The 14,825-nt window shown below is 40.9% G+C and overlaps 1 protein-coding gene across 2 annotated transcripts in view; it reads right to left on the bottom strand.

Moving 5' to 3' along the window:
- Positions 1–14,825, bottom strand: part of vimar (visceral mesodermal armadillo-repeats) — a 124,737-nt gene that overhangs the window by 15,921 nt on the left and 93,991 nt on the right. For both annotated transcript variants that reach the window (XM_037428550.2, XM_075878156.1), the window contains exon 13: positions 2,706–2,885. In XM_037428550.2, the coding sequence (XP_037284447.2) occupies positions 2,706–2,885 (180 nt within the window). The remainder of the gene's footprint in view (positions 1–2,705; positions 2,886–14,825) is intronic.

The raw sequence follows: 14,825 nt of genomic DNA, 5'->3' as shown, positions 1-14,825 counted from the left end.
TGCAGCCTTACCACTCTCCCGCTGACGTTGACATCTAGATGCGCAGAGACAGCGCTTCTGCCACCGGGGATTATGCTACATGCATGTCAACATTTTGTGGGACGATGCGCATGTATGCCTGATGAAGATGACTAAGAGTGGTCTCCGCTCGGTGTCTGGTCTACCGGTCATGCCGCTGCTGCTGCTGGTTTGAAATATATTTTATCCACAGCCTCGTCGATACGGCGTCTCTCTTCCGTAACAATATGAACACGTAACATACTATTTTACAGGTTATCACTTGCATTCTACTGAAAGTCAAATCCTGCTACAATTCAAAGTTCTTTCCACTTCCTTTAAACAAAGAAGAATAACATTTACACATTCTTTCAATTAAAAAATGTTGTGCAGGCTAGTTCGGACATAACAAAGAATTTTTTCTTTTATATGATATATGTACTATTCGAATTGCCAGAAATATTCAACATGTTGCCAGCATGTCACTGCTGTATTGCAGTGAACCACATCTTTTTTTATGCAGGCACACAATTCAGCAGACCACAAGGCCCCTCTTTCTCCCCCCCCCCCCCCCCCCATCTGATAATTGTGATACTCGGGTGCATCACCTGTCCCTTATTAGTATCTGATTATTATGTGGGATTTAACGTCTCAAAACCACCATATAATTATGAGAGTCGCTGTAGTGGAGGACTCCGGAATTTTACATCACCTGGGGTTCTTTTAACGTGCGACCAATATTGAGCACACAAGCCTTCAGCATTCTCGCCTCCATGGAAAATGCAGCCGCCGCCGCCCGGATTCAATCCTGCGACCTGCGGGTCAGCAGCTGAGTACCTTAGCCACTAGTCCACCGCGGCAAAGCCCTTATTAGTATCGCTACACTGCATTGCCTTGTTGCTCCCATGGGCCGTGGTTTCCACGGATTTGCCACAAAGTAGGAATCGCGAATCAGCAAATAGGTAACACTCAAGTTTGCGAATTCATCAGATTGGTGCTGACCACCACTTCAAATTATCCACTCAAACTTACATTGCAAAATAGGAGAGCACAGAAATCCTTCAAATTAAGCGGGATTTAGAAATAACAGAGTTTGATTTAATCACGTTTTACTCCATGCATACAGCAAGCATCCCAGCAGTAACAGCGTGAGGTTATAGGTGACGTGCTGCACGCAACTAAGATGAATTGGCTCCATGCCACCTCAAATGCTGCATTTCAATGAAACAGAAGAGAGTTTCGTCGAATAGCATGTCATTGCCAAAATGCACACACACTAGGGAAAGCCAGCGAGTCATCTACTCTATTGCCACAATCTTTGCGCTCAGCATCACCGACATGCTTCTTTGTACCAAAATTATGTGCCATGAGGCCAACGCGCAAGAGAGCCGTAATTTTTTTGGTACTTTGCTCGTAGCAGCAAAACTTGCCACAAGACATTAACTTGCAATTGAAAATCAGCACAAAGTTAAGTGGTGTTCTTGGGAGTTAAACGTATTCACAAGGGCCTGTGTGAATTCCAATGCCTGATAAACGTACTGGCAAGCCCTCACAGCTATTTCATACAAGGTGATCTGACTAGTTGACTGAGTTCAAAAAATTTGTTGTTTTAGACTGTTCAATCTTTTAGATGCATTTGTGGTTTCTAGAAACTATGAAATCCTAAAAATCAGATGTTCGACTGTATATTCTAGCCTCTCTAGTAGTAGATATTCCAAGCAGATATGGTTGCACACCTGATACCATCTGTATGTGCAACGAATAGCACTTGTGCATGCACAGAAAATTCCGGCTTGCGGCCTGCCTCAGTCTGAAAAGACCGGGATTCAGGACACAAATAAAGTTTTGTGATTGAACGAATGAATGATACCAGTCTTTAACCCCAATGACGTGATTGGTTCGAATCACATCATTGTTGCCACCATCAATCATCAAATAACTTGGGATGGTTTTAAAATTACTTACAACACAAATTAAAATGCATTTATATACAGTGGGCCAAAAATTTCACAAATGGCCGAGTGATAGCCCACCTGCTGTTTGATTTCTAGCACAAAAAGGATATTTCAGGTGCCTACTTATTATTACATATTTGACTTTACTGCTATGGAAAGTGTAGTTGCTTGAGTAATTTATCTGCACTAGCGATGACTTGCATTCTTATAAAAGTTCAACATATTGACACATCTTGTACGGAAGTTGGCGGTAACATTGTGCTACTGCTGCAGCCAGTGTTAAAATGGCAGCCATTGCTGGAAACTGGTAATGGTTGCCAGTCATCGCCACCAACTGGCTGCAAGTCATTGCTCTCAAATGGCTATCAAGCAGTGCCAGCTCATGTAGCTCGCACTTACCTTGCAGGAAGGTGTACATGGTGAACAGTCATAAACGGACACTCCTGCATCTGAGGCAGATGACGTTCACACAATCACAGTCTCATACCATACAGTGTTTTTGAAATCATTTCAGTAGTTTTCAAATGTTTGTTTTGCATATCCAAACTTTATATAAAAAGTGGTAGCTAATCTCTGACATCATGGTGAAACATTGCAGGAGCAGGTGAAGCCTGCTTGCTCCTAATCATGAAGGTATTCAAAGGCGGCACTGGTATGCAACAACTCATGTTGCGTTTCGCACAGAACAATCACTGTCAAAGGTCAGCAAGCGAGATGAATAAGCAGGCTAACATGTAATGTGGGAGTACTCACTGGATGGTGGCGGCGTGAGGGAAAGTGTGAGAGCCAAAAGCCCTTCCGCCTGCATGAGACTGTGCTCAGAGGAAAGCATAGACACCCAGTGAGGCAATGCACCCAGACGGCACAGTACTGCCTTTGCTTCAGGTGACGCACTGTTTTTTGCTATCCAGGCGAGCAGCCGTACCGATTCACCTGCAACAGAAATAAGCACAATACCATTAACACTATGTGACAACTCATTATGCCCCACAGCACAGGCTGACATATTCGGTGATGACTCACTTGTACTCATTTCTCAGGTGCAACCATGAGCAAGTGGCTGCTGGCATTAAAGAACATGAATGTAAAAAATGAATGTGGATAACAATGCCAGGGAGTGACTGGGCACATGTTAAAATGTAAGACTTTATGTGTGAGCTGACATATATACATTACCAAGTATGAGTGGATAATGTATGAATATATAAGCATGAATGTGACTAAGTATGGATATGTGTACTTAGTCACAGCTGGCTGTCAATGGAAGTACAGTTAAACAACAATATAACAAACTTTACTATAATAAAATTCTCAACATGACAAAGTATTTCATAATTTGACTACTTAATTTCCAAAGAACACAACATGAAATCTCAATATAATGAACCATGTTGTTTATGATTTCAAATGAATGAAACTTGAGTGCTCTCCTAAAGGATGACCAAGGTGATAAAATTGAAACTTTTGCCTAGGCCAGTGGTCACATGATTTGTATGTGGTTTTTTCAAATGCTTACCCAATATTGCTACAGTGCGCTGGACCTCCATTTCTTTCAGTTTTATGGGCAATGTTCGGCCGTTGTGAAAAGCGCTTCTTCGACAGCGCAGCGTCAACTCACGATTTCCAAATCTCAGGAATCAAGAATTTTTTTCTCACATTATTGAAATTGCACTGTTGTATCATTAAAAGATTCTTCCTGCCCTTAGAAGCGTTTGGCAAAAGCACCTAGCTATATTTAAACAGTCAGATTTCAACTTGATGAAGCTTTGATCTTCAGATTGCCAATTTACCAACTTCATAAATGTGAAGTTTAAATGTAAGTGCAAATGCACGATTCACTGACTACCTCTGTGTGTAAGTGAATGCGAGCTTGCAAGTGCATGAGTGCCCCCAATAAGCATGAACAAATAAATGTGTGAACATGAGTGAATGTCTGAGTGAAAATGCATATCTAGAAAAAAGATACAATAGTAAATAAGCAATGAAGTCCTTCATCCAATTGACATATCATTTGAACTGCACAGCTGATTCCAGCAAAGTTCTACGAGTGTATCTAAATAGGAAAAGACTAACGAATACAAAATCTAGAAACCACCAATCGGTTATTTCAGACATTTTTATGCGCAACCACCCTGTCCAAAAATGTTGGCCTGAATTGCCCCTTGCATTAATGAATCTCTAATGCTAAGACTATGCAAATAATGCAACTGCCTACACAAGACATGCAGGAAGGCAGTGCACATGCAGCTACACATTATCATGGCTTGCCTGGCTCTTGTAGCTGCCATTGATTGCCCGCAAGATAAGGAGCACGCGGACTGCCCGTGCACTCAGCTGCTATGACCATCACCACAGAGAGAGACCATCACCAAGAGAGAGATAGTGGTTTCAGATTAAAAAAAATTTTCATTTTTGCAACTCGTATAAGACAGCATGGTGCAGCATATGTGAGGGGAGCAGAAGATTGGGGGACTGGAAGATAAGAAATTCTGCAGATCCCACATACCTTGGGAATCGAGGTTATGCGAAGCATGCAGAGGGAAAGTGACCATGTTGTGACTTTTTTACTGAGCAATACAATATGAAATGACGCTCAATATATGTACAAATGTTGCATGCAGAAACATATGTTGAACAGTCACCAATGTTTATACAGTCGAATCACGCTAAAACGAAACTGACGGGGCACGGAAAAAATTTTGTTGAGTGAAGTCTAAAAAAATATAGCTAACCTGAGCTAGAACAAAAGAAATTTTATTCCTAAAATTGAAAAAGTGTGAACTGCTTCATTTTTTTCCCAGCAGAATCATGACGAGATTTTCACTCGTGCATAGCGACTCCATAGTGAAAATCCAGCTAAATTGATGAACACAACAGTTTTTGTGAAAAAACCTAACAGTTGAATTGAAACGCTATCCCCAGCAGCTGTAAGCTGTCAAAGTGTATCCGACAATGCCAAGATGGAGGCGTGGTATCGTGGAGCGGGGACTTATGCCTTATTCTATGCTATTCTTCTCATCCACTAGTCGCAGCTGGCTGTTTTTGTAGATAACACAAATGAACAGCCGCTCTGACCAGTCACCACACTGGCCACACGTGAAACGTGCCAAAAGCATTGACATCAGAAAAGGCAAATTAAGGCATCATTCTGCGATTGCACCTAGCTTCTGTGTGTGGAGAACTATGAACTGAGTGACTGAGCTTCAGATTCGGATAGTCTGCGGCTCAAAAGCAAGCCAGCAGCAAAAGCAGGGCAATCTTATTGCCATCGCTATCGAGCAATGGCGGTCCCATGTCCAGTAAACAGCGGCGGTTTTTAGTAAAGCCCCTTTACTTTGTAAAAGTACCGCCATCTGCACTCCCCCTCGCTGTCTGCTCTCCGGCGTGTTGCTTTTTTTTTTTTTTTTCACTTGTGACAGTGGCCCCCCCTGTAACGCACCACGAGGTTGCAGTTTGCTTTCGAGCCAGTGCGAGGAGGAAGCGGCGCAGATAAAATGAACGCTGTACTTTTCAAGTACCGCCATCTGCTTTCCCTCTTGCCACCTCTTCTCCAGCACGTTACTTTTTTTTTTTTTCGCTTGCAACAGTGGCACCCCCTGTAACGCGCCACGAGCTTGCAGATTGCTTTCGAGCTGGCGAGAGGAGAAAGTAGATCAAAAGAATGCTGTACTTTTCCGAAGGTATAGGGGCTTTAGTTTCTGGTGGTGCCAACGCGCCTTTTATTCTTTGTCGATATATTTTCATTTTTTGAAAATGCATTAAAAAATTCAACGTTGTGTATACTGCCCGGTATTAAATATCTGAGCCTGAAATTGCATCTTCAAATTTTGTTGAAGCAGAACGGCAAGAGAAAAAGTGTTCGTTGTGGCGAGAATATTTATGCATAGACTCCTATAGACTCCTGATGGGGAACCGAGAGTTTTTCTTTGTAGTGGAAATTTCGTTGAAGCACCGCTCATTTTAAAGAGGTTTGACTGTAAAACCAGCTGTTTGAACTTGTGCAACAATGTAAACAGGAACATAAGTATTAGCAACACCAGAAGTGATAAGCTGATACTATGAAGTGTTGGTGCTCGCGAGGATGTAGCCCTGGACACTCCTATATAATAACTTCAGCGAATGGCACCTAATTACAATTGACAGTAACCAGACATGACCGCTGTATCATAGGAGTACATATGTAATGTTCATGAAATTGGATAGCCATAACTGCAACCACAATTGACATTTCCCGAACGTTAGGGTCTATTTGAAAAGTATTTCCGAGACCTGGCATGGTGCTGTGGTAGAATACTTCATTGCCTCGCAGAATGCTGGGGTTCGATTCCTGTCGGGACCGTGACATTTATTCTTTGCATTCGTCAGGTCAACGCTGCCAACGTCAGCTTGTTCTTAATGCTTATGCATTAAAATGACCAATATGCGTTGTCACCGTTCCTGGGTAGATACTGTCAATCACCAGTGGCACATACCCACATACCAGTGGCACACAATGCGAGCGGGTAGGTATGTGCCACTGTCTGGCGGAAAGTGTTTGACAACGTAGGCGATGGGATCGTGACATTATTAAATGCAAAGCATTTCTTTGCGTACTGCAAGCACTTTTGGTGCCTGCCCTGCCCTACTACCTGTCTGTTTGTCTGGCCGCCTACGTCTGCGTACTCTCATGATTACACCCTTAACTTGTGAACCAAAAATAGTATGAAAGAGTAGGATGATTTTATGAACTAGACCCACTGGTCATTACATGCATAGTGTTACAACCTCATCATGTACGTCGTCAAACACTTCCCACCTGACGGTGGTGCATACCCGTGGGTGGGTATGTGCCACAGGTATCTTTGTATCTACCCAGAAACAACCAGAACACCCATGGGCAATTTTCTCGTATTAGCGTAAAAAAAACCTGACATTGGCAGCATTGACTCGATGAAATGCAAAGAATAAATGTCAGGGTCCCCAGAGAAATCGAACTTAAGCATTCTGCAAGGCAATCAAGAACTATACCACAAAGCCATACTAGGTCTCGTAACTACTTTTACAGCAAAAGCTGATTAATTGATTTGTGGGGTTTAACGTCCCAAAACCACTATATGATTATGAGAGACGCCGTAGTGGAGGGCTCCGGAAATTTTGACCACCTGGGGTTCTTTAACGTGCACCCAAATCTGAGTACACAGGCCTACAACATTTCCCCCTCCATCGGAAATGCAGCCGCCACAGCCAGGATTTGATCCCGCAACCTGCGAGTCAGCAGCCGAGTACCTTAGCCACTAGACCACCGTGGCGGGGCTACAGCAAAAGCTGTTATGAGATCAAAACACAGGTGACGGGCGGCACCGTATATATAGTTGTCCGCCGCCGCCGGTGTCTGTAACCAGTATATAAAGAAAAAAAAGCTCAGTAAATCAAAAACACCAATGACACATTGGGAATCGAACCGGAGTTCGCTGCCTGTTTCCCCAGAACTCTACCACTGAGCCCAGAACTCTACCACTGAGCCACGCCGGTGCTTGGAACTTGTTTTTAACCAGGCCTTAATCAGGCTTGATGTATGGAAAAGAATCGTGTTAATATGAGTAATAAAGCGTTTTATAACATCCAAAAAACAGCCAGGCATCACACAATGTCAATTGTGTAACAAGTGGGTCATCCAATGCTCCAACCCATTAGAAAACTTGTTTTTGATCCCCTAATAACTGTGGCGCATACCCACTTCAGGCATATTTCTCCATCATCGTGAGCCACTGCATAAAAATTGCACCAAATTCCTAAGAAGTGTGTAGCAGATACCACGCTTCTCCAAAGGATGATGAAGGACAGCACAGTGAATGCTGGCTTACTACACAAAAATTATCTTTACTTATGGCATAGTGGGTACCCTGCAGTACACTTGTAACAGTTACCCAAAGAGTGTTTAGAAAAGGCTCTAAAAGGCCACTCTTCTAACTTTCCCTGTGACTGTGCTGTCACTCTGTGCACTCCACACAGGCTGGGCGTTTTTTCTAATATACCCTAATGTTCTTCAAAGATCAATTGTGGTTGCAGTGCTGGCTATCCAATTTTATAAGCATTACATATGCACTCCTATGATACAGCTGTCACATCATGTTAATGTCAAGCATAGTTAGGTGCCATGCGCTGAAGTTGATTTATGTAACAGTGTCTAGAGCTACCATCCTCCCGAGCACCAGCGCTTTATATCGCTTCTGATGTTGCCAATACTCATGTTCCTGTTGGTATTGTTGTGCAAGTGCAAACAACTGGTTATATAAACATCTGCAACTCTTCAAAATATGTCTGTGCGTGCAATATTTCTACACATACTTGGCATCTCTTCACGGCGTGTCGCTCGATAAAAAATTGCAACAAGGTCACCTTCCCTCCGAATGCTTCGCATCATGTCAATTCCCAAGGTGCGTGGGATCTACCGAATATTTCATGTCTTGACCAGGGCGACATATTCCTAAAATCATCGTACACTACCATACTAATTATGATTCACGTCAAGTTAAGGGGTTAATTTTTTTTCAATTTTCAAAATTTGTTTTATTGTTTTCTTGTACAAGACACAAGAAACACAAGGATGTTGGGGCTAAAGGCATATAGCCTGACAGAGGACCCAACATCCTTGTACACAGTTCGTACATCGAAAAAATAAAAATAAAAAACAGCTTTCGCGGCATCCAGACCTTCATGAACAAAGAAAGCAACAGAGCAAAGAATAGCTGACAAAAATATCATGTTACATTGAATCTGACTGATTATAGAAATCTTGTAACATACTTACTACATAACATCCTTAAATAACAATCACTCAGGAAGGAATCAGACCAGAACATTAGAGACATGTGATACATACCATTATATTTTATAGTTAATAAAATACACGCAGTACAAGATTTCCATTGCCCGACTACTACCATTGCTAACATCAGTATTTTTTAGGATCCACCAAAAAGTATGTTTTCCTACATTAGCACTTCTTTAACTTGTACCTTAAATGCTTTTTCTGTACAGTCAAAATTAAGCTTATGTTCTAATTTGTTCAATATGCAAGTTGTTTGATGGGTAAAAGTTTGTTTACCATAATTTGTTCTTGTTCGTTGTGGACGGCGTAAGATTTGGCAGATCGGATAAGTGTGTTGTCTAGCTCCTTCGCTGGGCTCATACAGTTTTCTGCTGTATATGATTTGCAATATTTTCATATAATAGACTTGATCGGCACGAAGCATATGATGTCTTTGAAATAAAGGTGCTGTCCTCAAGTTTGCGTAATTTCCTTGGTGTTTGCAGTATATGCGGAGAACCCTTTTTTGTAGAAGTAGAAGTTTGTTGTAGTTAGTTTTGGTAGTTGTTCCCCACACCAGAGCTCCATAGCATAGCTTAGAATAAAAAAGGCAATTGTATAGCTGTTGTTTCAGCCATAGGGGAATCAGTTTAGAAATTCTGCACATGATACCAATGCTTTTTGATAAGTCTACACATAGTTGGCTAATATGCACGTTCCAGCTTAACTCTTCATTAAACGTCACTCCAAGAAACTTCTGGTATGTCACTTGCTGCAGTTTCATTCCTGCATAAGTAATGATTATTTCTTTATCTATGGGTGTATTGGGCAACCTGAATATAATGTATTTTGTTTTTTCAGCATTTAATTGCAATTTATTTCGATTCATCCAGCAAGCTAGTGATACAAGGTAGTGATTCACACTGTATTCTAATTCATTCAGGTCCCGTGATTTAAAAGTTAATTGGTGTTGTCGGCGTACATTAATTCTGGGGAATCAGGTATATTACTATATTATTTACGAAAATTATGAATAATAACGGACCTAGCTTAGAGCCCTGAGGGATGCCTCGTTGAAGCGTTAGATAACTAGACGAAACATTCTGCATACGTACGAAATGTTGACGATTATTTAAATAGCTTTTCAGCAAACGACTTGCAACACCCCTAATTCCGTGCTTCTCTAACTTCTGTAACAAAATTTTGTGATCTATAGAATCAAATGTCTTCTTTAGATTTAAAAATAGACCAAGCATATAGTTTTTGTCTTCAATATTAGTTATTATTTTATCTTTGATATACAAGAGTGCTTGTTCAGTGGATTTATTGTTTTGGAAGCCATACTGACTCATTGTAATTACCTTGCATGCATTAAAAAATGTAACTAATTGGACGTAAATTATATCTTCGAAAATCTTTGAAAACACAGTTAAGATAGATATTGGCCTGTAATTACTAAATTGTCCATTATCCCCCCCTTTGTGTATTGGCGTAACTCAGGCTATTTTCAATTCTTCCGGGAAAATTCCACCAGTTAATGTTAAATTTAGTACATATGCCAGCACTTTGCTAATCTCATGCGCGACATGTATTACTGCATTCGAAGTAATTCCGTCTATACCTGCAGCTACATTTCGTTTTAGCTTTTTTATTACTGCTACTACTTCGTTGGGATCTGTTGGTCTCAAGAAAATAGTTTCATTGACCTCCGTTATAACTTCATTATTATTTCTACTGCTTTCTGCACCAGGTGGATAAACCCCCGCTTTTATAAAATGTCTGTTCATATCGTCAACTAGTTTTGTGTTTTCTGCTGTCGTCAGGGCTGTGTGGGATTGGTCACTTCTTGTTCTTCCTGCTAGATTGTTAACTGCTTTCCACAATTTTTTTGGTTGATTTCGCAGCCGATAGAAAAGTTCCTCAAAGTACGCGTCTTTCGCCCTTTTAATATCGCTGTTTAATTTATTTCTATATTTCTTATAATCCTTTAGCACTTCTGGATTGCGATTTCTATGAAACTTGTGAAATATTGAATTCTTATGTTTTATACGTTTATACAAGTTTTTATCTACCCATGGCTTTCTTGCTTTTTTGTTTCTGTGATAAGCTTGTTGCAATGGAAAAGCAATGTCATAGTATTCACACATACGCTGCAAGAAGATACTGTAAGCCTTCCCAGCCTCAGACTCACGATAAACATCTTGCCATCGTTCTTTTGACTGCAACAGCCTAAAATTCTCCAATGTTTGATCATTAATCTTGCGATAAAACGATAAAAATGATACTGTAGCTGATTTTGATAATGCAAAAAATCGAAAGGTGATCGCTTACATCAGAAACTAGAACACCTGCTTTGATGTCACTACTGCATATGTTTGATAGGCATACGTCTATTAAAGTACCAGAAGTTGCCGTTATTCTTGTGGGCAAATCAATAAAGTTTTTGAAAGCATGACAATGAACAAGATTACTTATCTCATGTGACCATGTGTCTTATGAGATCATGTTTATGTTAATATCACCCATGATAATGGAGAGTTCACTTGTTTGGTATTGTTGTTGAAGTAACCGCTCTAAAAAATTATTAAAATAAATTTTTTGCCCATTTGGGGGCCTATAAATTACAGATACTGTTGTTTTTCCTATTCGCAGCGTTAAACACTCGACATCCTCACTAATTTCTGAGAGTTCTTCAGCCACAGAGTAAGAAAGGGTGTCTGACATATATTGCCACTCCGCCTCCTTTCTTTTTGTTCCTCACCAGGTGTTCAGAATGATAGCCAGGAAAAAATGGAGTTTGATGATGTATAGTCATCCAGGTCTCGGTTATACAAATAATATCGAATTTTACTGCTGTCGATTCGAAATAGATGCTTAGATCTTCTACTTTGTTTCCCATGCTTCTTGCATTAATATGTACGGCTATCAAAGCATTCTCTTCATTTAACTCTTTCGCAAGTCTACCCAAGGTGTAGTATCCATTTTTTTTGTTTTCGATTTGGAAATGCCTCTCAGACACTGCCCGTCTATTCTAATGGTGCCATTTTGGACAGATTGTCTAGACTAGTTATGCGCAGAACAGGAGTGTTGTCGTCCCTTCTTGCGCATACTTTGCCTCTTGACGTCCAAACGTACTTCCACGTTACTTCTCTCTTTCTTTGTTTTGCGGCTGCAAGCAACTTCTTGTTTGCCTGTGCCAGGTGCTCATTGACGAACACATTATTTGTAGTCTGATATCCCAGTGTTGCTGCATTTAACCTCTTTTTCCTGGCCACTGTGAAAACCTCATCTCGCTTACTTCTATGAAGAAAACGAACAATTATATTCTTAGTTCCTGCCTTTGGAGTCTGCTCCCAGTGGCAGGTGTCAATATCAGTCGGACTAATCGTGGCACCAATGCACTGCCCTATCCGTTCCACAAGTTTTATGGGATCAGCCTGTTCTGTTATTCCCTTAATTTCCAGATTGTTCATGCGTTGATACTGTTCCAATTCGTCAATTCGTTGTGACAGTCTTTCATTCTCCGTTTTTAATTTTCTGTTTAGGGTTGTTATTTCCCTCACTTCCTCTCCGAGTGCTGCAATCTCTTTGCTCAGGCCCTTCACATCATCGCATGTGTCTGAGCAATACTTCATGCTGTCCTTCAATTCCCTCATTTCTGTTCTCAAGTCACGCTTTAGATTTTCAATGAGCTTCCCAACTTCTTTTATGTCCTTAATACCAGATGGTGCCATGACTAGTAACAAGAATGGCAGCACAACAACAGAGAAAAAAAAAAGACACTTTGTTCGGCAGCAGTGCGTTTTGGAAAAGACAGCTATGCAGTACAATAATTAATCACAAGAGCACCCAGATGTAAGCAGATGGATGGACCGACCGACCGACAGCCAGAATGACGAATGACAGACAAGCCCACCGGCAGACATACAGACAGATAGATAAATGCCAAAAGTGCTTGCAGTAGGCAAAGAAATGCTTCACATTGAAAAAGGAGAGAGAGGAAAAGAGAGGCATGCATAATGAGCAGGCTGCACCCCTCTCCCCCTTCTGCCCACTAGTCAGACACATTTGCACCATTTCAATGTCATAGTGTCTTCCCTCTCTCCTCTGCCCCTTTCACCACAGTACAATCTACTATGGCTAGGTGAGCTCTGTGGAAGCTGTTATGAGTGAATGCTGCTTTCATCACTTTGTCAGCTATGTTCATAGACATGCCATGCCTTCTATAGTATCTCTTTTTTCTTTTATTTCCCCACTCCATTCTTTGTGAGCTGTGCTTTCAAGTGGAGTGAAACCCTTTTCTCCACCTAAAAATAACTTTCTTTTATGGCAGGCATAAAGGAAGAAAGAGAGCAAGCACTCTGCTGCACCGTCACCTGCCTCCCCTTCCCTGTGTACAGCTGCATGCATGTGTAGGTCTGCCGGTTCATATGACGTATTTTTTTTTCTGGTCAACCCCCCCTAAGCCTCTCAAAAAAATATAACAAAACAACAAAAAACTGCAAACACATAAAAAAACACAATCATCTGATGTTTATATAATTTATTTAGTTAACATACCCTTAGGCACAATACGGCATTATAGAGGAAAGTGGTTACACGTATAAAACAGGCTAATAGAATGAACAATTGTTAGAGAAGCAAAACAAAAGTGTATTAAAAAAACAGCACCTAGTTATACAAGTTGAGTTATGAATTGGTGGCCTTAGCCTATACTGGTTTAAACAGTTCACTTGTTTATCCTGTGATGCATACGATTCTCTCAAACACTAAAAATACATGACACACCCAACTGCTACTAGCCTAGCAAAAAAATAACTAATGGTATTTCATAATAAAGAAGTTAAAAGCAATTTTTTGTCATGTAATGTGACAAATGCATACTGCCCACTACTGATGATGCGGCTGGCTGTGATCGTTATGGCATGACTGGCTGTTGAAAGACCGTTGTGCTGAGAGGCTGTTAAAAATGTCCCAAATGCAATTCAGTTTTGTATATAACTGAACAGAGGAGACAATATTTGAAAATATTTTTACCCTTTTAAAACGAATGATGTCATATACATATATATATCCCCAGCGAACACCTCCAAATGGTCAATCATGCTTTGCAAGTTGGAAAATAGGGTGTGCTTTTTTTTGTTATTTCTCTCGCTTGGCATGCGCTGCCACACTGTGGGAATACATGAAATTGTTTTCTTGCCCCCATGTTCCTCGGTTTTTTTTTTTTATGCTTCACTACAGCAGTGCGCTGCTATTGTGCATATGGTCGTACATGAGCACGCAGCTAGTTTTGGATTCATTCTTCAGGCGGTTCTCGTTTCTTGTGCCCATAAAACTTATAGCTGTATGGTTTTAAATCTCTCAAGAAGTGAACGTTCGCTTTTCTCGCATTTATTGCTCACCAGAAAATATACATGGGCCAGGCACGTAGCACGTAGGCAGGATAACCGCTGGTCAGTAAGGGTACATAGTTAAGAATGACGCAAGTACACGAGACACCAAATGAAGAAAACGCAAGGACAGGCTCATGTTTCCTCTAAGACTGAGAAAACAAGAGGCCAATTGTTGCACCGACGTCTGTTCACATATCGGTGCGCATTGCAAACAGTAAGGGTTTGCCCCTCAATTTGAAGAAACTAGTATCATAGCCAGGAGTAATAAACAGATAACTCGGGAGATAATAGAGGCTTTGCACATTTCTAAAAGTAACTCATGTATCAGTGTTCCGCTTTTTCCCTGCAACAAAAAGAAGTATCGTACTTGAGCAGGCAGACATGACAAAACCTTACGTGTTGTATTACCTGTTTTATTTTGTGATCACATGCCTTTATATATTTGTGAGTCAGCATGATTAAAGATTAGCTGTGAGTCCGGAGTCAGTTTTTATTTCTTCCTTTGGTGTAGCGTGTTTTTGCGGCATTCTTAATCTTGAACCCACATCAACTCGCCCATCTGTCAGTGCTACTGAACATTAAGGGTAACTGACTGGGTTCCCAGAAAAGGCTAACAACACGTGAGAGAGAGGGGGACAGAAAGTTAGGTGGGCCGATCAGATTAAAAAGTTTGCTTGTACAACGTGG

The sequence above is a fragment of the Rhipicephalus microplus genome, chromosome X, assembly GCF_043290135.1.
Source record: "Rhipicephalus microplus isolate Deutch F79 chromosome X, USDA_Rmic, whole genome shotgun sequence".
Classification (NCBI taxonomy): Eukaryota; Metazoa; Arthropoda; class Arachnida; order Ixodida; family Ixodidae; genus Rhipicephalus; species Rhipicephalus microplus.
The sequence above is the reverse complement of the archived record's forward strand: the minus strand, read 5'-3'. Positions and strand labels throughout refer to the sequence as shown.